General features: G+C 44.1%; 2 protein-coding genes across 3 annotated transcripts in view; one reads left to right on the top strand and one right to left on the bottom strand.

The window, feature by feature from the left end:
* Positions 1-23,582, bottom strand: part of tmem116 (transmembrane protein 116) — a 46,117-nt gene extending 22,535 nt beyond the window's left edge. The window contains exons 1-4 of one of the 2 annotated variants that reach the window (XM_060907683.1): positions 23,401-23,582; positions 22,980-23,026; positions 22,788-22,851; positions 21,504-21,632 (exon numbers count right to left, since the gene is read on the bottom strand). In XM_060907683.1, coding sequence (XP_060763666.1) covers positions 21,504-21,632; positions 22,788-22,851; positions 22,980-23,026; positions 23,401-23,460 — 300 coding nt within the window. In that variant the 5' untranslated portion in view covers positions 23,461-23,582. The remainder of the gene's footprint in view (positions 1-21,503; positions 21,633-22,787; positions 22,852-22,979; positions 23,027-23,400) is intronic. The other variant, XM_060907684.1, reaches the window with a different exon arrangement.
* Positions 17,046-18,366, top strand: LOC132872695 (zinc finger BED domain-containing protein 4-like). Its single transcript, XM_060907682.1, has 2 exons — positions 17,046-17,420; positions 17,682-18,366. The coding sequence occupies exons 1-2, from the start codon at positions 17,089-17,091 to the stop codon at positions 18,175-18,177; spliced, it is 828 nt and encodes a 275-aa protein (XP_060763665.1). The 5' UTR covers positions 17,046-17,088; the 3' UTR covers positions 18,178-18,366.
* Positions 23,583-25,012: the final 1,430 nt, after the last annotated feature.

A 25,012-nucleotide genomic window follows, 5' to 3' on the forward strand; every position in this document is an offset into this window, starting at 1 on the left:
GCAGGCTCACCCTTATTGAAGGCTGCAAGGGTCAGTGTACTGATTTACAAAGATGGGTGATATGAACTTAGGTAGAAATACCAGATTCAGCAAAATGATCACTCCAGAATCATCTGGCTATCAAGACATACTTATTGCCAGAGCATGTAATCCCCCATCAATTTTGGCTGGATTGATTTCTAGTAAGAAGGCAGTTTTCAGAGATATCTATTCCAAGTCAGAATCATGTATAGAGGATTTTCACTGATGTCACAGATTTTTGTTTTTCATGCAGCGTTGGCCAGGGAAACAAACAAAAACAGCCACAACATTTAATAATGAAAATCAAGATGACTGCTGTTACTACAATCTCTGTGAAATAATTAAAAATTTAGATTATACCAGCAGTACATCCAAAAGCTGAAACATGCAGGCATCACAGAGCCATGTAATTTACCCACAAATGTATTTATTTATTCTGCCCACGTACCCTCTCTCCATGTGCGCACGTGCACGGGGGTGTTCACTGCTTAGATTACATGCAGATGAGGAATTTCACTGTGCTTGAATGTACATGTGACAAAAATAAAGGCTTCTTAAATTTACCCACAAATGTATTTATTCCACTTGAAAAGTGTACAGCAAACCAACTACTGGATTTGGGATACTATGACATTATGAACTATTTAGTATTTCAAACTTCTAAATGTACTGGAGAGATGCTAAAGGCATAAAAAAAATACAGATGTCTACCAATATTTCAAGGCAGGTTTCGTACATACCAGAATGTTATGGAAAACTCCTGATAAAGAAAAATACCTCATCGTGACAAAGGTAAGCTCAAACATGGACTTCTTTTAATAAACAAGCCAGAGCCTTGATCTAGCATATTTTATGATGTTTAGCCTCATCTATATTATCAGTACATAAACATGCTGCTAGTCTCGCCAAGCATTAGGTTGAATAAAATATATCACGTCCAAAGCCCACATTCAGATATACATTTTAACGCTGCACAGATTTTTCACACTAACCTGATAAAAAAATGTTCTCCACACACAAAAATGCTTTGTTGGCATCCAGTCTTCCTGTTTAACTGCAGCTCGACATTTCTCTCATCTTTCTGGGTTCACCGAGAAGTGGTGAAAAACAGCTTATTTCCACCTATGTTATTTCATCCAAAAGCACTACAGGTCTCTGGCATTGTTCTTTTAGATGTAACTTCCACAAGTTTATCTGCAGATGTTTACTGACTTGGCCTTACAATCACTCATGTACACTTGTGTTGTCAAACACAAAGTTTATCTGGCCAACCTGCCAGGCAAATAAATCCACAGATGCAATGAAGTCATGTGAAAGTCCTCCATACGCTCATAAGGATGGGCCTCCAGCACAGTTCTCATGCAGTGGTGAAGCCAGAAACTGAATAGAGGGTGGGGCTGGTAGTTATCACAAATGTCAGTGTGGCAGCGGGGGCGTGGTCAAGCACCGGTCTGTGACCGGAGGGTGGAGTCAGGGAAGGTAAGTGGCAGAATCACTACACCTGATGTCAATTAACCTGTGTTTGTGTTTCTTCCCAGTGACCACACCCTATATAAGGAGAGAGAGAGCAGAGGAAGAGAGGTCTCTCCTGAACCAGATGACTTGTGTGTGTATGGCAGAGAGTATTTTTGCATCTGAAAAGAGCAAAACAAAAGGAGTTATTGGACTTTATTCTGACCTGCCATCTTTCTGTGCTCCTCCCCCTCCTACGAACTGCTACAGTGGTGCTAAAACCCGGGCCCGAGCACAGGAAAAGAACAGCCCCATGGAGTCCTCTCCCTTCACAGACCTGGTCCACGCCTTAGCCACGCCTTAGCCACGGCCCAGCAGAGCCAGCACCAGGCGCTAGTCACCCTCCGGAAGAAGCAAGAGCACCGGTTCGAGGCCCTGGTGCTGGCGCAGCAGGAAGATCGACAGGAGTTCCGGCACCTCCTCACGTCGGTGGGGTCCATCATCTCCACCGCCGCGGGCCCTTCTTCCCTCACCCAAACGAAGATGGGCCCGCATGACAACCCCGAGGCCTTCCTCACGCTCTTCGAGCAGGCAGCAGAGGCCTCGGGCTGGCCGGTGGAACAGCGCATGGCGTGCCTCCTCCCCCTGCTAACGGGCGAGGTGCAGCTGGCCGCGCTACAGCTCCCCGCCGACCGTCGGCTGGCCTACGCGGACCTTCGCCAGGCCGTCCTCCAGCGGGTGGGGCGCACCCCCAATCAGCAGTGACAACGCTTCCGCGCACTGCGTCTGGAGGAAGTCGGCCAGCCTTCCGCATTTGGCCAGCAGCTCCGGGACGCCTGCTGGCGGTGGTTGAGGGCTGACAACCGCAACGCTGAGGGAATCATCGATCAGGTGGTGTTGGAGCAGTTCATCACCCGCCTACCAGAGGGAACCTCAGAGTGGGTCCAGTGCCACCACCCGGCGTCGCTGGATCAGGCCATCGAGTTGGCGGAGGACCGTTTGGCGGCTGTTCCAACGGCAGGACAGCGGACATCCTCTTCTTTCCCCTCTCTCTCTCTCTCCCCCTCTCTCCTCCTGTGTCTCGTCCTCGCCCCGTTCCCCCACCGCGGAGGCGGGGGCCGGCCCCACCCCAGCCGGCCTGTCGCACCCGCGGTGACCTCCTGTTTTTCCCTTCTGTGTCTGTCTCTTCCCACCCCCAGGTGAGTGAGCCCCAGAGCGCCGGTGCAGAGAGCGAGCCCGGGCCGGTTTGCTGGCGCTGCGGGGAGCCAGGCCACCTCCAACAGCAGTGCTCGGCAATGGAAGTGGGCGCGGTGGTTCGGATCCCCGACGCACCAGGAGCCGCCCTCGATCAGGCTGGAGCGTATCGCGTACCGGTGAGTATCCAAGGGGATACATATCAGGCATTGGTGGACTCTGGCTGTAATCAGACCTTAATTCACCAAAGCCTGGCGCAAGGTGAGGCATTGGGGGAAGCACAGGGGGTGAAGGTGTTGTGTGTGCACGGGGATGTTCACAGCTACCCTTTAGTGTCAGTCCACATTTTTTCCGAGGGGAAAAATTTAGAGTAAAGGCGGCGGTTAATCCTCGCCTCACCCACTCGATAATTTTGGGGATTGACTGGCTGGGATTCGGGGAGTTAATGAGTCATTTAGTGAAGAGTGGGTCCTGCCGTAGTTCAGCAGGGGGAGGTCCTGGTGTCGCATTGGCGGGAGCAGCTGTCACAGAGCCGTCTACATCATCTCCGCGTCAGAGTGAGGAGCCGCAGGCTCCTCCTCCCTCTCTCGGGGAATCCCTTGCGGATTTTCCGTTAGAGGAATCACGAGACGAGACTCTGCGACACACGTTTGACCAAGTGAGAGTAATCGATGGTCAAACGCTCCAGCCAAACGCCACCCCGTCCTTCCCCTATTTTTCTATTATGAAGGATAGATTATACCGAGTGACGCAGGACACTCAGACTAAAGAGCAAGTCACACAGCTTTTGATTCCAAAGAGCCGCCGGGAATTGCTATTCCAGGCGGCTCACTTTAATCCCATGGCTGGACACTTAGGGCAGGATAAGACACTAGCCCGAATAATGGCCCGGTTCTATTGGCCAGGGATTCGTGGCGATGTCCGTTGGTGGTGTACGGCGTGCCGCGAATGCCAGTTAGTAAATCCAACGGCCATTCCAAAAGCGCCTTTGCGCCCTCTACCATTAATCGAGACCCCGTTCGAAAGAATTGGGATGGATCTCGTCAGGCCATCAGATCGGTCAACACGAGGGTACCGCTTTATTTTAGTTCTGGTGGACTATGCAACGCGATACCCGGAAGTAGTGCCTCTTCGCAATATCTCAGCACGCAGTATTGCGGAAGCGCTCTTCCGCATCATCTCCCAAGTTGGAATCCCGAAATAGATTATGACTGACCAAGGCACCTCGTTTATGTCACGTACACTGAACAAACTGTATGGGTTATTAGGTATAAAGCCGATCCGCACCAGCGTGTATCACCCACAAACGGACGGTTTAGTTGAACGGTTCAATCGTACCCTCAAGAATATAATTAAAAATTTCGTAAGTGAGGACGCACGTAATTGGGATAAATGGCTCAAACCCTTGTTATTTGCAGTGCGAGAGGTCCCCCAAGCCTCCACGGGGTTCTCCCCATTCGAATTGTTATATGGGCGTAAGCCGCGCGGCATTTTAGACGTGCTGCGAGAAAAATGGTGAGGGACCTGCACCAAGTAAAAACGAAATTCAATACGTTATTGACCTGCGCGCAAAACTCCACACACTCACACACCTAACCCAGGAGAATTTGCGGCAGGCCCAAGAACGGCAAACCCGCCTGTACGACAGGGGTACGCACCTTAGCGAGTTCGCACCGGGAGATAAAGTACTCATACTGTTGCCCACATCGAGCTCCAAATTGATCGCCAAGTGGCAAGGACCCTTTGAGGTCACACGGCGAGTCGGGGACGTCGACTACGAGGTGAGGCGGAAGGACAGGGGTGGGGCGCTACAGATTTACCACCTCAATCTGCTCAAACTCTGGAACGAGGAGGTCCCTGTGGCATTGGTGTCGGTGGTTCCAGAGAAGGCGGAGCTGGGGCTGGAGGTTCAAAAGGGAGCATTGGCATCGCGTACCTCTCCGGTCCCCTGTGGAGACCACCTCTCCCCGACCCAACTCGCGGAGGCTGCCCAGTTGCAGACCGAGTTTTCGGACGTGTTCTCACCCCTGCCCGGCCGCACCGACCTCATAGAGCACCACATCGAGACGCCCCCGGGGTGGTAGTGCGTAGCCGCCCTTACAGGCTACCCGAACACACACAAAAAAAAAAGTGGTTCAGGAAGAACTCGAGGCCATGCTCGAAATGGGCATCGTCGAGGAGTCCCACACTGACTGGAGCAGCCCGGTGGTCTTGGTACCCAAGGCCGACGGGTCGGTCCGGTTCTGTGTAGACTATAGAAAAGTCAACGCGGTGTCTAAATTCGATGCGTACCGAATGCCTCATATTGATGAGTTGCTCAATCGACTAGGCACAGTTCGCTTTTACTCGACACTGGATTTGACAAAGGGTTATTGGCAGATCCCCTTGACTCCATTATCCCGAGAAAAAACGGCCTTTTCCACACCGTTCGGCTTACACCCGTTTGTCACACTTCCTTTTGGGCTGTTTGGAGCGCCCGCTACGTTCCAGCGGCTGATGGATAGGGTCCTCCGCCCCCACGCCACCTATGCGGCCGCGTACCTCAACGACATCATTATTTATAGTAATGACTGGCCGCGGCACCTACAACACCTGAGGGCCGTCCTTAGGTCGCTTAGGCGGGCGGGTCTCATAGCCAACCCGAAGAAGTGTGCGACTGGGCGGGTGGAAGTACGGTATCTGGGCTTCCACTTCGGCAACGGGCAGGTGCGTCCCCAAATTAACAAGACAGCAGCAATTGCGGCCTGCCCGAGGCCCAAGACCAAAAAGGGGGTGAGACAGTTCCTGGGGCTGGCTGGCTACTATCGTAGGTTTATACCTAATTATTCGGACGTCATCAGCCCGCTGACTGATCTGACTAAAAAGGGGGCACCAGATCCAGTCCAATGGACAGAGCAATTCCAGCAGGCTTTCTCTGAGGTGAAGGCTGCACTGTGCGGGGGGCCACTGTTACACTCCCCTGACTTTTCTCTCCCTTTTATGTTACAAACGGATGCGTCGGACAGAGGGCTGGGGGCCGTTTTGTCCCAGGAGGTGGAGGACCGTCCAGTGCTGTACATCAGCAGATAGCTGTCGGTACGTGAGGGGCGCTACAGCACCATCGAAAAAGAGTGCCTCGCGATCAAGTGGGTGGTCCTCGCCCTCTGCTACTACCTGCTGGGACGCCCTTTCACCCTCTGTTTGGACCACGCGCCCCTCCAGTGGCTCCACCACATGAAGGATGCCAATGCGTGGATCACCCGTTGGCACTCCAACCCTTTAACTTCAAGGTGATCCACAGGCCGGGGGCGCAGATGGTTGTGGGGGACTTTCTCTCCCGTCGGGGGGGGGTCGGCTGCAGGCCGGACGGCTGCCCGGCCTGAGTCGGGCGGTGGGGGTATGTGGCAGCGGGGGCATGTGGCAGCGGGGGCGTGGTCAAGCGCCGGTCTGTGACCGGAGGGTGGAGTCAGGGAAGATAAGTGCAGAATCACTACACCTGATGTCAATTATCCTGTGTTTGTGTGTCTTCCCAGTGACCGCGCCCTATATAAGGAGAGAGAGAGCAGAGGAAGAGAGGTCTCTCCTGAACCAGATGACTTGTGTGTGTATGGCAGAGAGTATTTTTGCATCCGAAAAGAGCAAAATAAAATGAGTTATTGGACTTTATTCTGGCCTGCCGTCTTTCTGTGCTCCTCCCCCTCCTACGAACTGCAACAGTCAGTTTTTTACTGTAGTACAGACATGTTACCACAGCTACAGCAGACTACACATTCCATGAATTTTGCCTGTTGGCTTAATTTGAACACAGCAAAAGAGCCATCACAGGACTATTGATGCAAACAACCTTTTTTTTTATTCAAATGTTTCCTATAGGTATCATGTTAGCAATGAAATCAGTGCTGGACTACACTGCCCATCAGCCTGCACATCACATGATCCCACTGATCTCACACACTTGTTCCTAATTGCACCTAATGAGCACTGTATTTAAATCCTGGTTTTCACGGTGTTCCTTTGTCTAGATTTTGTCGTGCTATTTGTACTGCTCACTTTATATTCTGTGTCTATAATTCATGTTTAAACTCCTAGTTTTTGTTTGTGTTTCATTTGTAATTAAACCACTTTCATTTGCATCTGACTTCAAATTCCTTGAACACTGGCTATACAGGCTCAGGAGTGGAAATTGACGTCATGATGAACGTCTAACCAATAAAAGCAATACAGAATATTGTTCAGAAGAAACTGAGAAAAAAATCTGTTAATATTTCTTTTAAATATATAAGGAGAGCCATTCAGATTAATCTTGGATTAATTTTTGTTTGCAGTAATATTTAAAAAATTTTTTTTGGGTGAGGATTATAACAAGAATTGTCAACTGCCTCATCAGATTTTTATTACATTTAATGTAATTTCACCGTAACTTGGCCTAGCGGTTAGTGTGCCCACCTCTCAACTGGGAGATTGCAAGTTCTACTTGCAGTTGGGTCATACCAAAGACCATCATAAAAATGGTACCTACTGACATCTGGCAAGGCACGCTGCAATACAGATGTGAGTAGGGAGTCAGACTCTTGCATTTACCTGAGGACTGGCCCCCCACATAGCTATGTAATAGGCTGAAGGCTATAGAAACAGATCAGCACTTCCCAAGGCCCCTTAAGGTTACGACAGGGTTGGGAGTCTGCCTGGGAAGACCAGGTCCTGGCATGGGAGGAACTCGTTTCAATTCATTCAGGAGACAAAAATAAAATCTGAAGACTTTTGCTTTTTTAACTGATAAAAAAGAAAGTCAGACCTACTTTAATTCCTTTGATTAAAGATATGTACAGTACACAACCATAATTTTTTTATTATAGCTAAAATTGACTTTAAGCATTACACGATGCATTTCTCAACAAACTACAGTTCGGTTCTTCAACTCAGTCTGATCTCCACTCTGACAGCACATCCCATTTTAAAGAGAAACAAATACATCTTACAACCCCAGTTCCAGAAAAGTTGGGACACTGTATAAAACATAAATAAAAAGAGAATGCGATGATTTGCAAATCATGGAAACCCTATATTTCAGTGGTTCTCAATTTTTTTTCACGAAGTACCACCTCAGAAAATACTTGGCTCTCCAAGTACCACCATAATGACCAACATTAAAATACAGTACCGTAGTAGGCCTAAGTATTCATTAAAAACAAGGCGGAGGTTTTATTTAACAAGTATATTTAATATTGTTGGCCACTGTAACGTTACACACAGTACTTTGAACAGTAACACTGTGTTTAAATATAGGAAAATAAAACACTGTACTTAAATAATGAATCAAATAAATTGGCCAAATCTGCAACATCTGTAGTCTCATCAAGCTGTATGGTAAAATATCTACTGCTCTTAATGCGCTCAATCAGTGTCTTTTTAACATCGTCAGCCATGTCATTTATTCTCCTTGACACGGTGTCATTTGAAAGCGGCACCAAGTTTAACTCTCTGGCAGCTTTCTCTCCACACATGATACGTGTCATCTCTTTGGCTAATGGCAAACACAGCAGTTCCCCGATTGTGTGCGGCTTACCGGCTCTGGCGATCAGGAGGCTGGCACGATATGAAGCTTCCTGTGCTTTGGCTACAGGTGTACCATAGGACAGAATGGTGGACTTGGACTGCTTCAGTTAATCACGTTTTCGTAAAAAAAAAATCCACTGGTTTGTCCTTTAGTGCTGTGTGTTTGGTTGTAAGATGCCGTTTGAGATGCGATGGTTTCATGGACTCATTGCAAAGAACGTCCCCGCATACAACACACTGCGGCCTGGGCAGCTCCTCTGTCCCGCTCCAAATGAATCCCAGTTTTATGTATTTTTCGTCATACTTCCTCCTTACTGGTTTCTGCCGTTTGCTAGCAGTTCTGGGGCTGGTTTTGCCACTGTCATTAGCATCTGCGCTCGGCTCACACACGTCCTCTTCAGTTCTCCCTCTCTCCTGATCCACGCTCCCATTCGCGGATTTAAGCCACGACAGTAATTTTGTCATACTCGTCATAATTAGCAAAGCCACCTCCACCTTTTCCCCATCACAGCCTAGTCTACCAATGGCGGATAACCGTCTGTCAGCGGAACCAGCGGGAATGCGTACGTACGCTACGTATGGCTACCCAGAAGCACTTGCAAACTTTTTAAAATTATTAACTTAATTTGTATCTCCTTTCATTTTCTTGTCATCGGTTGATAAGATATTTTCATCCATTTGGATATTATGGATAGTATTTCACGTTTTATTTTATTTTTTAAATTTTATTTATATTTAATTAAGTGATTCTTTGGCGTACCACTAGTGGTACGCGTACCACAGTTTGAGAATCACTGCTATATTTCATTGAAAATAGTATGAAGCATGTCAAATGTTGAAACTGAGAAATGTTATTCATCTCATCATCTCTAGCCGCTTTATCCTGTTCGACAGGGTCGCAGGCAAGCTGGAGCCTATCCCAGCTGACTATGGGCGAAAGGCGGGGTACACCCTGGACAAGTCGCCAGGTCATCACAGGGCTGACACATAGACACAGACAACCATTCACACTCACATTCACACCTACGGTCAATTTAGAGTCACCATTTAACCTAACCTAACCTGCATGTCTTTGGACTGTGGGGGAAACCAGAGCACCCGGAGGAAACCCACGCGGACACGGGGAGAACATGCAAACTCTGCACAGAAAGGCCCTCGCCGGCCACGGTGCTCAAACCCGGACCTTCTTGCTGTGAGGCGACAGCGCTAACCACTACACCACCGTGCCGCCAAGAAATGTTATTGTTTTATGAAAAATATATGCCCATTTTGGGCGGCACGGTGGTGTAGTGGTTAGCAATGTTGCCTCACAGCAAGAAGGTCCGGGTTCAAGCCCCGTGGCCGGCGAGGGCCTTTCTGTGCGGAGTTTGCATGTTCTTCCCGTGTCCGCGTGGGTTTCCTCCGGGTGCTCCGGTTCCCCCCACAGTCCAAAGACATGCAGGTTAGGTTAACTGGTGACTCTAAATTGACCATAGGTGTGAACGGTTGTCTGTGTCTATGTGTCAGCCCTGTGATGACCTGGCGACTTGTCCAGGGTGTACCCCGCCTTTCGCCCATAGTCAGCTGGGATAGGCTCCAGTTTGCCTGCGACCCTGTAGAAGGATAAAGCGGCTAGAGATAATGAGATGAGATATGCTCATTTTGAATTTAATGTCAGCAACATGTTTCAAAAAAATTGGGACAGGGGCGTGTTTACCATGGTGTTGCATCACCTCTACTTTTCACAACACTCTGTAAACGTTTGGGAACTGAGGAGACCAATTGCTGTAGTTTTGAAAGAGAAACGTCATCCCATTATTGCCTGATATACAATTTCAGTTGCTCAACAGTTCGGGGTCTCCTTTGTCATATTTTGTGCTTCATAATGCGATAAATGTTTTCAATAGCAGACAGGTCTGGACTGCAGGCAGGCCAGTTTAGCACAGAGACTCTTTTACTATGGAGCCATGCAGTTTTAATATGTGCAGAAAGCAGTTTGGCGTTGTCTTGCTGAAAGAACAAAGGCCTTCCCTGAAAAAGATTGTCTGGATGGCAGCATATTGCTCTGAAACGTATATATCATTCAGCATTAATGATGCCTTCCCAGATGTACAAGCTACCCATGTCATGTGCACTAATGCCCCCTCATACCATCACAGATGCTGGCTTTTGAACTGTGCACTGATAACAAGCCGGATGGTCCCTCTCCTCTTTAGTCTGGAGGATGTGGTATCCATGAGTTTTAAAAAGAATTTCTGGGCAATTCCATGTAAATGTCAACCTCACCATGCAAAAATAAAGCAACATGTAATACATCAAAACCACTCCCAGAGATATCACCTAGGCCTGTATTTTACAGATGTGAACAAGCTGAACCAATTTGTAACCAACCTAATATGTCACTGTCAGTCTTTCTTTCTTATAATCTAAAACCCAAGCTAAAATCAACTTTGATCATGTACAATTCTATATTATTGCCACAAGCCACAGAAATGTATGCTAAAATCCACAAAACAGCAAAACAATAGCCATCCTAAATATTATTTAAGAACTTTGATAGTTTTAGCTGATATTTAGAGAGTTTTTCAAAGGGTTATGGTGGTTAAATTGCTGATTTTCTAAACATATGCCATGTCTATTTCAGACGCGTCACATCCATAACGGAATTTCGTCACATCCATAACGCTGACTTTTCCTTCCGAAACTCTGCATGAAATACAAAATATTTTAAACAAAGATTTTTTAATATTCACCTTGGACCCCTCTATCAAATGGATATCTCCATTTCGACATTAGGTTTACGATTTCACAGAGTTTGATAAAAATGTACAGTCACCCAAGAAAAGTGATACTTTTTCTGTCACATCCATAACGCATCTTTTATTGGCATTTTCTGGCATGCCCTAGATGTACTATGGGAATTGTTCTTGTTCTATCACTTCTCCAGTATGGTACAGCCTTAAAATATGCAACACCTGTTTAAATACTGGGAGACAATAAAACATACACTGGGTCATTTGTTGCCATTTTAAGTTCAAGTGTCACGTCCATAACGCTGGAATTGCTCTTCTACTTTTGATTCATCAGACCTCAGGACAATTTTTCACTTTGCCTCAGTCCATCGTAAAAGAGCTCAGGCCCAGAGAAGGTGGCAGTGTTTCTGGATATTGTTTATATCTGGTTTTAACTTGCATTTGTGGCTGCAGTAATGAACTGTTTTCACAGACGATGGTTTTCTGAAGTGTTCCTGAGCCCATACAGTGATTTCCACTAGGGGTCGACCGATAATCGGCCTGGCCGATATATCGGGCCGATATTCTGCATTTTTAGGGTTATCGGTATCGGCCATAATTTCCACCGATATGCCGATAACATGCCTTTTTGCAGCCATTTCGTTCCTAACACGACTGTCACTGCACGTCCTTTCCTGCACTCGCCTCTCTGAGTTCAAGAACACGGTCCCGCCCACCACAACATCTGATTTGTTTGGCACAAGAGATATAGCCAATCGACACGCGCAGCTAAACACTCTGAACTGTTTCAAGGCGCCCGTATCAAGGTAAAGGCCCGGTCCCACTGGCCGATGGACACAAAACGTATGCAAAAAGGACACAGCGGACGAGCAAAATTTCAGGGGTGGCTCTATCCGTTTTCATCCGCTCCAGAAATGGACAAAATTGGCGAAAATTTGCGAAAACAGAACGGAAAAGAACGGACGTGGGTAGTATATAGCGGGGATGTTAAACGCATGTTCATAGGAAGCCTAGCGGATGAAAGCGGATGGAAGTGGATGACAGCTCCGAAGGGGTTACCGGTGATAACTGAGAAGCGGACGCATAGCAGAAAGAGCGGATGCATAGCAGACGAAGGGAATGCATCACGTACGCCTAACGGAAACAAAGGGGATGTTGCGCGGATGTATATCGGATGCAGACCGTTCACTGCGCATGCGGGGGGTATGAATTGCGTCTGCTCCGCGGAAATAAAGGGATGCAGCACGCACGCCGTCAGCATAAAGCGGAAAGACGTGCTGGCAGCTACATCGATACATCTCTACTACTAGATGATTTTCTCCCCCTTTTTATACAAAATATCGATTGTCCGCTAGGTGTCCTTCTACATACTCTAGACATACTCCAGACATCCTAAATATACGAGATACATCCCAGATATAAACGCTTTGTCCGTTTTGAATACTTTATATACGAGATGCATACGCTTACATCCTTTCTATTTCCGTGCTACTAACGATGAATAGACGTTTCATGTACCTTATCTTTCCTCCCTCTTTCCGTTTTCAGCTGCAGCGGATGTGAGTTGCGAGGATGCCCAGAGGATGCAGAGAGGATACAGCAGACGTTTAACGGATGATGACGGACATAGAACGTTTGTTGCTCGTATATGTCGCGGATTTACATCGTACACGGCGGAAAGTTCATCCGTTCTAAAAGTTTTGTGCAGCTCAAAACTTTTTGCACGGATGAAATCACAGTGGACGGATGCTCGATGGAGAGAGCGTATGAAGCACGTATGCAATGAGTACACAACGGATGCATAGCGTTTTCCAACGGATGGCAAAGATTTTTTTACGTTTTACATCCTCTTTGTATCCGTAAGTGCAGTGGGACCGGGCCTTAAGGACACGCTGCTTTTCCCGCAATAAGTCACAAACACACAAGTTGCAAAAGCACAACATCATTATATGTTTACATTCTTCATCTACTACTCGTTAAAATTGTCCATTTGCATCTGTGTAGCCAGGCAAACTTAGCTTATGGAAGGAAGCACTTGAATTAGCCTACAACCAACTAGTCTCGCTGAAACAGCATAACGTAGGCTGCAGTCATTTTTAAATCCCCGTCTGGAAACGTTGTGAATGTGTCAGTAGTTCTACTCGAACAGTAGAATGACAGCCATACAGAGAGGTGGTCAAGGGAAGACGAAATAAAACGTAGTGTTTGTGTTCTGTAGGCTAGCGCAAGCCTACTGGCTATTTGTTATGGTGATGAGTAAACTTCATGACGTGACTCGTGCTCAGAAAGCGCACTGCACTTGTATGTTAGGTAACTTTATAAAGCGCTGTTTGAACATTTAAACAAGCCAGGTGTGACTAGTATTTATAATTCTTGCGCAAGTGATTCTCCTCGCTAGCGGTTCTGATTCGGAAAGCGATATACTCTTAAAGGAGCAGCCACTCCAAATAGGGAGTGATAGCCGACTTTACTGTATGTTTGATTTTACTTTTTAAAAAATGCTGCAGGCAGCTCCCTACACTTGGTTTGTTATTTAAAAACTACTTGAAGTTGGTAAGTCTTACTTAGTTCTTAGTGTAAAAGAATCCAGAGTGTATTTTCATTTATTTTCCACTGAAAATGGTGAGCTGTAATATAGTAGGGAGTGATTTATTTTTTTATTGGTGAATATTTATTTTATTATTTTATTTCTCATTTTATCCTAACTAATGTTTGACTTTATTGTACAAATGCTGCTGGCATCTCCCTGCACAAAATTTTATGTTCAATTTTACAATTAAACATACATTTCATGGATATGAAGGTCTGTGTCAGTGTGTGCTATGTTTAATTTCATGTGAATTATAATGTTTACATTTATCGGTTGCACATATCGGTTATCGGCATCCCAATTCCATAATAATCGGTATCGGTATCGGCGCTGAAAAAAAACATATCGGTCGATCCCTAATTTCCACTATAGACACGTCTGCTTTTAATGCAGTGCCACCTGAGGGCCTGAAAATCACAGGCATCCAATGTCAGTTTTCAGCCTTGTACATACAGAGATTTCTCCAGGTTCTCTGAATCTTTTAATGATGTTATATACCATAGATGATGTGATCCCTAAATTCTTTGCAATTTTACATTGAGGAACATTATTCTTAAATTGTTGCACTGTTTGCCCATGCAGTCTTTCACAGAGCGGTGAACCCCTCCCCATCTTTACTTCTGAGAGACTCAACCTCTCGGCAATGCTCTTTTTTTTTTAATCCAGTCAAGTTACTGACCTGTTGCCAATTAACCAAATTTTTTTTTAGCATTACACAACTTTTTCAGTCTTTTGTTGCCCTGTCCCAACTTTTCAGAATCAGAAGCACTTTATTGCCAGGTATGTTACAGACACGAGGAATTTGACTCCAGTTCGACTTAGCTTTCATAGTACAGACAGAAAGAAAGTACAGAAAAAACACACACACACAACACACACACACACACACACACACACACACACACACAGACAGAGAACTCCAGGAGGAGAATCGCGTTTCTACAGCGACGGCCTTGAAGGCAGTGCTGGCTGGGAGAGCCAAGATAAGACTAGAATTTGTTTGGACTTAAGATGGGTAGACGTGTCCTTTTTTGCTTAACCCACTTGTCCATTCTGGCCACCAAAATGATCCATTTCTCTCTGCAAAGCCATCAACTTCTCCATGATGCTATCAATGTTGCGACTCAAGTTCTACAGCCACAGTCTGAGTGCCGACAGCTCTGCCCACCGCCTCAATCATGTCGGGCAGCTTTATGGGGCTTTGAACAGCTGCCACCGTTATCTGATTTCCTCGATACACCAGGGCAATGCCAAGTCCAATCAGCAAAAATCCTGTGATCATGGTTTCGAATAGGTAAATATCCTCAATGTCCTCCATGGAAAGAATCGCCAAGCACACCACACGCCACTTCTCCCAGGCATCCATGGTGTATCCAGCTGCAAACGTTCCGGCAGGACAGGCAGGTTCCCCCGAACCCAGACTTCTCGTCGAGAAGATTGTGTCAATTGCGTGAAGTGACCAGTTGATCAAATCCATAATTTCGATTTGGAGAACAGTGCAGGAAGGGTCTCTCTGACAAGACGAATCCGCAAAAGCAAAGCAGGAGAGAGGCTGAGAAATGAGAGATGAGAGGAAAAAACACCCACACATTTCGCTCCTATCAGGACCGGAATGTATAGGCATTAAAAAAAAACCTCAGCGCAGCATTCCGTGAAGCACGGAGAAGAATTAACACAACAATTACACAAAAACATAGAAAGTACAAGAGAGCAAAGTACCGTGGCAGCCGTCTGCGGCGCCATCTTGGATGGAAAAAACATGCTGCTGACATCAAATTCAAAATGAGTATATCTATGAGTGATTCCACGCTTATGGGTACTGAAATGGGGACATGAACTTATTTTTAAAAATTCACCTAAAACCATTTCTTTTTTTACCATCAGGTCACAAAACATGTAATCTTTAATGAATGATATGTTAAAAGATAACTTTAATTTTCTGAGATGTAATAAAAACATATTTATATGCCAAAGTCAGAACGTAACAGAAGTGTTGTGGACATATACATTCTCAATTTTAACAATGTAGAATTACTTTTTGAAACATAGGAAGGTGATGTTTTAGCAAATATAATTAATAAACATGTGTAGTAGAATAAACATACACATTCTTTCAATAAGATTAACATGGTATATAGCTAGATTGTAATTAATTTGTAACAGACGCGAGATGGACAATCGTAACAGAAGTAATGTAACAGACATCATTTTGGAACTCATAGGCTTGACTTTGGCATATAAATATGTTTTTATTACATCTCAGAAAATTAAAGTTATCTTTTAACATATCATTCATTAAAGATTACATGTTTTGTGACCTGATGGTAAAAAAAGAAATGGTTTTAGGTGAATTTTTAAAAATAAGTTCATGTCCCCATTTCAGTACCCATAAGCGTGGAATTAATGATGCACCGATCGATCGGCTGCCGATCATGATCGGCCGATATTGCCCAAAAATAGCCTGATCGGCGATCGGAAAAACATGCCGATCAAAAAGCCGATCGCGTGACGTAAATTATTAGCGACGTTTAAAACTGGCAAGCGCGCAACCATAGCCTACAAGTGCATCTCGACAACGCGATGACTTCTCCTGTCTGGACTTTCTTTAAAGTGAGTGAGGCAGATGTGAAACTTGCTGTATGCAATGTATGCAATGACGCAATATCTCGAGGTGGAAGTACCCCTCGACAGTTCAACACCACTAACCTCATTAGGCATCTTAGAATTCGCCATTCAACTGAATATGCCGAGTACGAGAAACTTGTCAAGCCGAAGGCAACCGGTTCATCCCCATCCCCCAGCCAGCCGACTTTGAGCGAAAGTTTACATCGACGTGAACCATACAGCAGAGAAAGTAAGAGGTGGAAAGACATCACGTCTAAGGTTATGGAATTCGTTTGCCTAGGTGAACAGCCACTATCTGTTGTGGAGGAGAAATCTTTCCGTCGAATGATGACCTGTCTTGATCCCCGTTACGACGCCCCAAGCAGGAGATATCTAACTGATGTATGTCTCCCTCAGTTGTACCAAACTGTGTACGCACACATTGAAACCCTTCTGAAGGCTAACGTATCCATTAGTTTCACCAGCGATATTTGGAGTGCAGACGCATGCCCAATGTCTCTACTTAGCTTAACAGCGCACTTTATTGATGCTAATTTTGAAAGACACAACATTGTGCTACACTGTCAGGAGTTCACGGGGTCTCACTCCGCGGAGGCTTTGGTGGAGGCTTATCGCTGTATGTTTCAGTCATGGGGGATCCAAACGGAGCGAATCCACGCCATTCTAACCGATAATGCAAAAAACATGCAAAAAGCCATGAGAGACGCAGATTTCCCTGGGCTCCCATGTATGGCTCACACGCTACAGTTGGCGGTACATGAGGGAATACTGTCTCAGCGCTCCATCTCGGATATTGTAGCATCAGGAAGACGCATTGTTGGACACTTCAAACACTCTCCCTTGGCATACAGTCGACTGGAGAGCTGTCAGAAGCAACTCGGCCAGCCAATTAGAAAACTCCACCAAGATGTACCAACGCGCTGGAATAGTTCTTTCTACATGCTCCAGAGTCTCTTGGAGCAGAAACTGGCCCTCGCATCATATGCAGCAGAATACGAATTGCCATGCAACTTCACAGTCCACCAATGGAAATTGATTGAAAACACAATAACCATCCTGGCCCCGTTTGAAGAGCTAACCAAAGAAATCAGCTCATCCACTGCGGACGTAATTCCATGCATCCGAGCGCTCACTCGTCTACTTGAGAAAACAACTGAGACGGACCATGGCGTGAAGACGGCGAAATCAGTGCTACTGGAAGCTGTCCGACGACGATTCGCTGACATTGATGCACAGAAGTTGTACACAATAGCTACAATGCTAGACCCGAGGTAAGAGACACGTCCTGACCCAATTAAGTTGCCTATATTCCTGAAGCCCAACAATACAATATATAATATAATACAATATAATATAATATAATATAATATAATATAATATAATATAATATAATATAATATAATATAAATGTAAAATATCAGCTGGCAATGGATGTATTTTTTTCTAGGCTACCTGACTGAAATGAATGTTATTTTGCATATCACTATAACCTAATCAATTTCTCGTTTTCATTTTTGTTATGTCTGTTTTAGGTATAAAGACAGATATTTCTCAGAGGCACTCAAACCATCTTTCCATGAACAGCTTCAGAACGCCCTTGAAACCAGCCACCCTGAACTACCCATCACTACAAGCACTGTGGAGCAACCCAGTTCCAGCAAGTCAACTGACAAGACCCCACCTGCCTGCTCTTTGCAGGCAATGTTCGCAGAGTTAGTCGATGAGGTAGCAGGGCACAGTGAGCAGGAAATTACCATTATCACCCAGGTCAGCCAGTACATGGCAGAGTCTGTATTGCAGCGCAGTTCAAACCCACTTGCCTATTGGCAGCTGAATAAAGGCCGCTTCCCTGCACTTGCACAGACAGCAAGAGCCTATCTTTGTTCACCATGCACAAGTGTGGATAGTGAGCGGCTCTTTAGTACAGCTGCAAACATCATTGATGACAAAAGAAACCGTCTCACCCCCAAAAATGCAGAGATGCTCATAATGATCAAAAGAAACTTGCCCCATGTTATTGGGCAGTGAAAGATTTTGTCCTTTGTGATAGTAGGCCTTGCACGTTTTGGTTTTGTGGCCAATTGTTTATTTTATCTTTAACCAGCATTAACAAGCCAGTTTTCAAGTAGCCCAAGTTTTTTGTAATGTGAGTTAGAAGCTGTCTGCTTGGCTTTCTAATGTTCTTTTATTTACATTTTGAATGGAAAGATTCATATTTATATTTTGAATGGTGACATGTTGTCACAAAGGCTACAGTAAAATAAAGGCATTCTGTGCATTTGAAGATTTTGACTGTTTTTTATATTATATATATATATATATATATATATATATATATATAATTAGTTCATTATTTTTAAAAAAAATCGGCAGTGATCGGCAATCGGCAGATCAAGTTGTTTGGTGATCGGTATCGGTGATCGGCCCAAAAAATGGTGATCGGTGCATCACTACGTGGAATCACTCATATATATATATATATATATATATATATATATATATATATATATATATATATATATATATATATATATATATTTTAAACAATAAAATTTCTGTTTCAACATTTGATATGTTGTCTTTGTACTATTTTCAATGAAATATAGGGTTTCCATGATTTGCAAATTATCCCATTCTGTTTTTATTTACAGTTTACACAGCGTCCCAACTTTTTGGAATTGCGGTTGTATTGGGGTAATATCTTTAGATTAAAGTGTACAAGAAACAGTGGATGAACATTTTTGGCATTCGCTTCAGAGAAGATTAACTCATTGTACTAACTAACACAATTAACTTGTAACTAACCTGTTACAAGAGTGCACATTGCACAGAAAAGTTTACACCCACAATGTCAATCAATATAGCTTCTAAAAATAACAGCTCCTAGTGACTAAGAACTGGTGTTGTGGGCCAGGCCTCCAAATGGATGGACACATTAGTGACGAACAGTAACCTCTGTTACTTGGTCGAGATTTTATAGTAACATACAAACTTAGCCAAATAACCTATTTCTTATGTATAATTACATTATTATGCATATTTCATAACAATGGTAAGGAATGTTCTTTCCATTTTATACAACCCCGATTCCAAAAAAGTTGGGACAAAGTACAAATTGTAAATAAAAACGGAATGCAATGATGTGGAAGTTTCAAAATTCCATATTTTATTCAGAATAGAACATAGATGACATGTCAAATGTTTAAACTGAGAAAATGTATCATTTAAAGAGAAAAATTAGATGATTTTACATTTCATGACAACAACACATCTCAAAAATTTGGGACAAGGCCATGTTTACCACTGTGAGACATCCCCTTTTCTCTTTACAACAGTCTGTAAATGTCTGGGGACTGAGGAGACAAGTTGCTCAAGTTTAGGGATAGGAATGTTAACCCATTCTTGTCTAATGTAGGATTCTAGTTGCTCAACTGTCTTAGGTCTTTTTTGTCGTATCTTCCGTTTTATGATGCGCCAAATGTTTTCTATGGGTGAAAGATCTGGACTGCAGGCTGGCCAGTTCAGTACCCGGACCCTTCTTCTACGCAGCCATGATGCTGTAATTGATGCAGTATGTGGTTTGGCGTTGTCATGTTGGAAAATGCAAGGTCTTCCCTGAAAGAGACGTCGTCTGGATGGGAGCATATGTTGCTCTAGAACCTGGATATACCTTTCAGCATTGATGGGCAATGTGCAAGCTGCCCATGCCACACACACTAATGCAACCCCATACCATCAGAGATGTAGGCTTCTGAACTGAGCGCTGATAACAACTTGGGTCGTCCTTCTCCTCTTTGGTCCGAATGACACGGCGTCCCTGATTTCCATAAAGAACTTCAAATTTTGATTCGCCTGACCACAGAACAGTTTTCCACTTTGCCACAGTCCATTTTAAATGAGCTTTGGCCCAGAGAAGACGTCTGCGCTTCTGGATCATGTTTAGATACGGCTTCTTCTTTGAACTATAGAGTTTTAGCTGGCAACGGCGGATGGCACGGTGAATTGTGTTCACAGATAATGTTCTCTGGAAATATTCCTGAGCCCATTTTGTCATTTCCAATACAGAAGCATGCCTGTATGTGATCCAGTGCCGTCTAAGGGCCCGAAGATCACAGGCACCCAGTATGGTTTTCCAGCCTTAACCCTTATGCACAGAGATTCTTCCAGATTCTCTGAATCTTTTGATGATATTATGCACTGTAGATGATGAAATGCTCAAACTCTTTGCAATTTTACACTGTCGAACTCCTTTCTGATATTGTTCCACTATTTGTCGGCGCAGAATTAGGGGGATTGGTGATCCTCTTCCCATCTTTGCTTCTGAGAGCCGCTGCCACTCCAAGATGCTCTTTTTATACCCAGTCATGTTAATGACCTATTGCCAATTGACCTAATGAGTTGCAATTTGGTCCTCCAGCTGTTCCTTTTTTGTACCTTTTCCAGCCTCTTATTGCCCCGTCCCAACTTTGAGATGTGTTGCTGTCATGAAATTTCAAATAAGCCAACATTTGACATGAAATTTCAAAATGTCTCACTTTCGACATTTGATATGTTGTCTATGTTCTATTGTGAATACAATATCAGTTGAGATTTGTAAATTATTGCCAAGAAGCCAGCTGTCATGGTGACTGTGCTCAATGTGTTCCTTAACTCAAGCAATATGAAGCAGACTTCAGTACACTGCTACAGCATATGGCATTATGTTAGGTCATCAAGGTCTGAAGGCACTGCTTCTCTGAGACACATAATAAAGCTCAGGCCCAAAATATTTTTATATAAACAGTAGAAAAATCACAAAAATATAAATGTCTACATCCATATCATTTTAACAAACTAACAGTAATAGCGCATCATAAGGCAGAAAATTCAGTTTAATCTGATGCATCCATCCATTATCCGTAACTGCTTATCCTGTGCAGGGTTGCGGGCAAGCTGGAGCCTATCCCAACTGACTATGGGTGAGAGGCAGGGTACACCCTGGACAAGTTGCCAGGTCATCGCAGGGCTGACACAGAGACAAACAACCATTCACACCTATGGTCAATTTAAAGCCACCAATTAGCCTAACCTGCATGTCTTTGGACTGTGGGGGGGAAACTGGACCACCCGGAGGAAACCCATGCAGACACGGGGAGAATATGCAAACTCCAAACAGAAAGGCCCCCGTCAACCACTGGGCTCAAACCCAGAACCTTCTTGCTGTGGGGCGACAGTGCTAACCACTACACCACTGTGCCGCCTCTAGTCTGATGCAGTGTAATCATATTTGGAAACAAAATCATATAGTATGTAGCAAAAGTGCAGCTTCCTGCTGATGGTGATGACAAATTTCAGGTGAGCTTATTTCTATTTACCTGCTCCACAGTGTGAAGGTTGTAACAGGTAGCATGGGAGTCACAGGAGTTGCTGAAGAGGACAGCACCACTCAACCAGCTCACAGCTAACAGCAGGTCCATTAAGCTCAAAAGAAACAGAGGTTGTACCTGTAACAGAGAGCACAGAATCCTTTAAAGCCTTATAGACTTAACTATTAGTAATGAATTAAAATTAAATTAATGAACTTAGTCTCTCTTAAATTTTATAGCAATATTATATAGAAATTGTATTTGAAAAGATGCAACAAGAATAAAATAAAACCAACATGAGCATAATTTATCTACAATAAATTATGATGACAAAAAAACTCATTCATCCATCGCCAGTAACAGTTTTATTCAGGTTAGGATTGCAGTAGATTCAGAGCCAATCCCAGGAACACTAACCCCTTTTACACAGCTTTTTCAAAGCAGAAGTCTTACACTTTTATTCTGCATCACATTCTACATAAAACGTCCAAATGCGGAACAGGAGGTCTGTGCTGTCCCACTTCCAAGCTGGAAAGATTGGTAGTAACAGAGCCGGAATCAATGTCTGTGTAAAAGGGACAGGTGGCACGGCAGAACAAGAGTATGAGGTTTTTGACCCTGATATTCTTCTCTCCTAGACCAGCACGAATTCAAATGTCTATGTCCATAGTGTCGATGGTACCTCAGGTCTACAGTGCCTTTCTGCCTCAAATCACTTTCTACTTCTCTTCACTTTCTCCTCCAACATATTTCTGATCCACAAACATGTTGCTTGCATGAGTCTACCCCCAAATCTGCAAGCAGGGTTTTCTATATACAGAGCCTGTTACTTCCCTAAAGCCTAGGTCACAACCGGACGTACGATTTTTTGGCCGTGCGATTTTTGGCGTTTCCCAAATCACTGCGTTTTTTTTGTTCGTGGAGAAAGACGTACGTTGGCCGTAAGTTTGCCTTGCAACCTGAAAAAAACGTAAGCGCCCGTAGAGTTTGTTTGACATGACAAAGAACCTCTGCGGCCGGTCTGCGGCCAGTCTACGGCTCAAAAATCAGCACATCACATGCGCGCCCTCCGTGCGTTTCTTGCGTTTTTTGCACATAGACCGGCCGTAGGAGCACGTACGGCCGGTTGTGACCTAAATGAATTAATGACGTGATTAGCATGATTAAGTGATTACAAGTTGCATATGATGCTCAGAAACTTTGCTTGTGTTTGAAATTTGATTGCAAAGTTTCAAATTTGATTGTAAAGCAGCAGACTTGAAATATGAGTACAACAGATCATTTGTACTTTACCTCATAAGTTCTGACATGTCTTTGGAGAACAATGTAAAAAATGATGGAGCCAGAGCCTAGAATACTGAAATCAGACAAAGAGTACAAAAGAAATATACAAAACAACTTTAAAAAAAAAAAAACAGCTCGTCAGTCTACAGAATGCACGAAATGTGCTTCTGAAAATCAAACTCGGCGTGAATTTTGCTTTACCTTAGAAGTGCCATTGACATTTGAATCCACCGGACTGCCGAGTACACCTCCGAGAAAAAGGAGAAAATAAACAGATAAGATTAGCCCATTAAAGAATCAAATTTCAGTGTTTTCTTTTACTCAATGCAATTTTTAAAAATAGCACAATAAGCATGTTACCTCGGAAAGAGAATGATATCTAGCTACCTACCCACAAATCTCTGCCTAGAAACAACATTTTTACTTTGGTCATGTACTAAATTCATTTGTATCTGAAATTACGCAAACGTAAAAAAAAAAAAGTGTTTTCTGCAAACAAGCAATAATTGAGCACGAACAACAATCCGTTATCTCAAAGTAGGCTACCCTCGATGAAAGCTTAAATTATAAAACACTATTCGCCAGAATAAAACAGATAAGTCATACAACTATGGCGACTTACAGATGTCCAGTCTTCAGTCGGCAGTGTGGTGTTTATCTGAGAGCTGTTTGAAAAAAACATGTCCAAGTGTTGTAAATAAGGACTAAACCACTAACAGTATACAGCAGTCAGTAAAAACCTAAACCAGCACTTTACGGGTACTTCCACTCCACGCGCTCGACAACGCTTTCATCCTCGTTAGCTCCGCATGTGCCTGCACGAAAATGTGACTCGTCATGACCCCGCCTCTTTTGGGCTGGAAACTACAGTGATGGAAATTCCGGCTCTCTTTAACGAGTCAGTCAGAGCATTTGGCACGTCAATAGGAATCGGCTCCTTCAAGTTCATTCCCAGTTAGGTGGTTTGTGTTTGCATAATAATAATAAACATTTATATAGCGCCTTTCTCAAACTCAAGGTCACTTTACATAGGTCAAGAAAACAGAACACACAGAGATTGTCACTTAATTTTGTATTGAGTTTGTTATTAAACAACAAATAAAAACAGAGCTGCACTGATTAGCACAATGTATTATGTTAATGTGGTTTAATTGTACCTGCTGTGTCTGCTTAACGTTTAATTAAAAGTAGAATTTAAAAACAATTGCTGATAAGGAAGATTAAAAATGTTACTGTTTAGTGTTCATCTATACTATAGAAGGAATAACACACGATGGATGTAGACAGGGGCGCCGCCAGAAATTTTGGGCCCCATGAAAGATTAGAATTTTGGGCCCCCCAACTTTGCCCACCCTCGTCACAATTGCACTATTGTCATTATTTGACTTTTGATAGCCCATGGACCTTGAGTTTGTGACTTTATTACATTTTATGTATTAACCAATGGTTGAAACCAATGGTTTAGAACGTGTGAACATTCCACACACGTAACCATGTCAAACACTTGACTGGTGTCCGTTATTAGTGTAACGGGTTTATTTTTTTTCCACTTGCCATTGTGTGTAGTGGTGGGGAAATTCTGCGCTGGCCCTTTAAGAGCGCAGGTAGTTATGGGAACGAGGTGCTGGCCTCTTTCAGTTCGTTTTGGAAATGTAAGCGCCAATGCCACTGGACGTTTGCAGCCCGTCCTCAGCAGTGTATTTGTGTCTCATTTCTTCAGAATAAAAAGACTGGTGAACAACACAACGCAACGTCTGTTACATTAGCAACACTTTAATCTAGCAAACTGTATATGGCGCTCGCTCATTAAAAACTTCAATCCTAAAGCATTTATGGGTTGTATTGCTGCTTACCTCCTTCTCCAAAGGGGGGTTCAGTGGTTTGGTAGGGCGGAGGTCCCCTTGAGGCTGAATCTGTGCATATTTAGGGCACCCCATTAGTTATGAAACTGGTTATTAGCACTAGTTATTAGCACCAGCATAACGTAATATTTCATCTTGTTTATCACACAAGTCAGTTCAGTTATTAAAATGGAAAAAATGTCACTGTACAAACTGTAAAACTCTTGATAGGCTAATCCAACCACGTTCATACTGTTCATTTACCATTCGCTAATATTTTGAACGCACGTGAGCGATAGCTACCTTTCTTTGGGAAAAACTGAGTGACCAGTTGCCTGCCTCTCCAGTCCCTCTCAGCTTTCAGCTGCCTTTCTTTACGTTTTTGACAGCCAC

Source organism: Neoarius graeffei, chromosome 24, assembly GCF_027579695.1.
Source record: "Neoarius graeffei isolate fNeoGra1 chromosome 24, fNeoGra1.pri, whole genome shotgun sequence".
Lineage (NCBI taxonomy): Eukaryota > Metazoa > Chordata > Actinopteri > Siluriformes > Ariidae > Neoarius > Neoarius graeffei.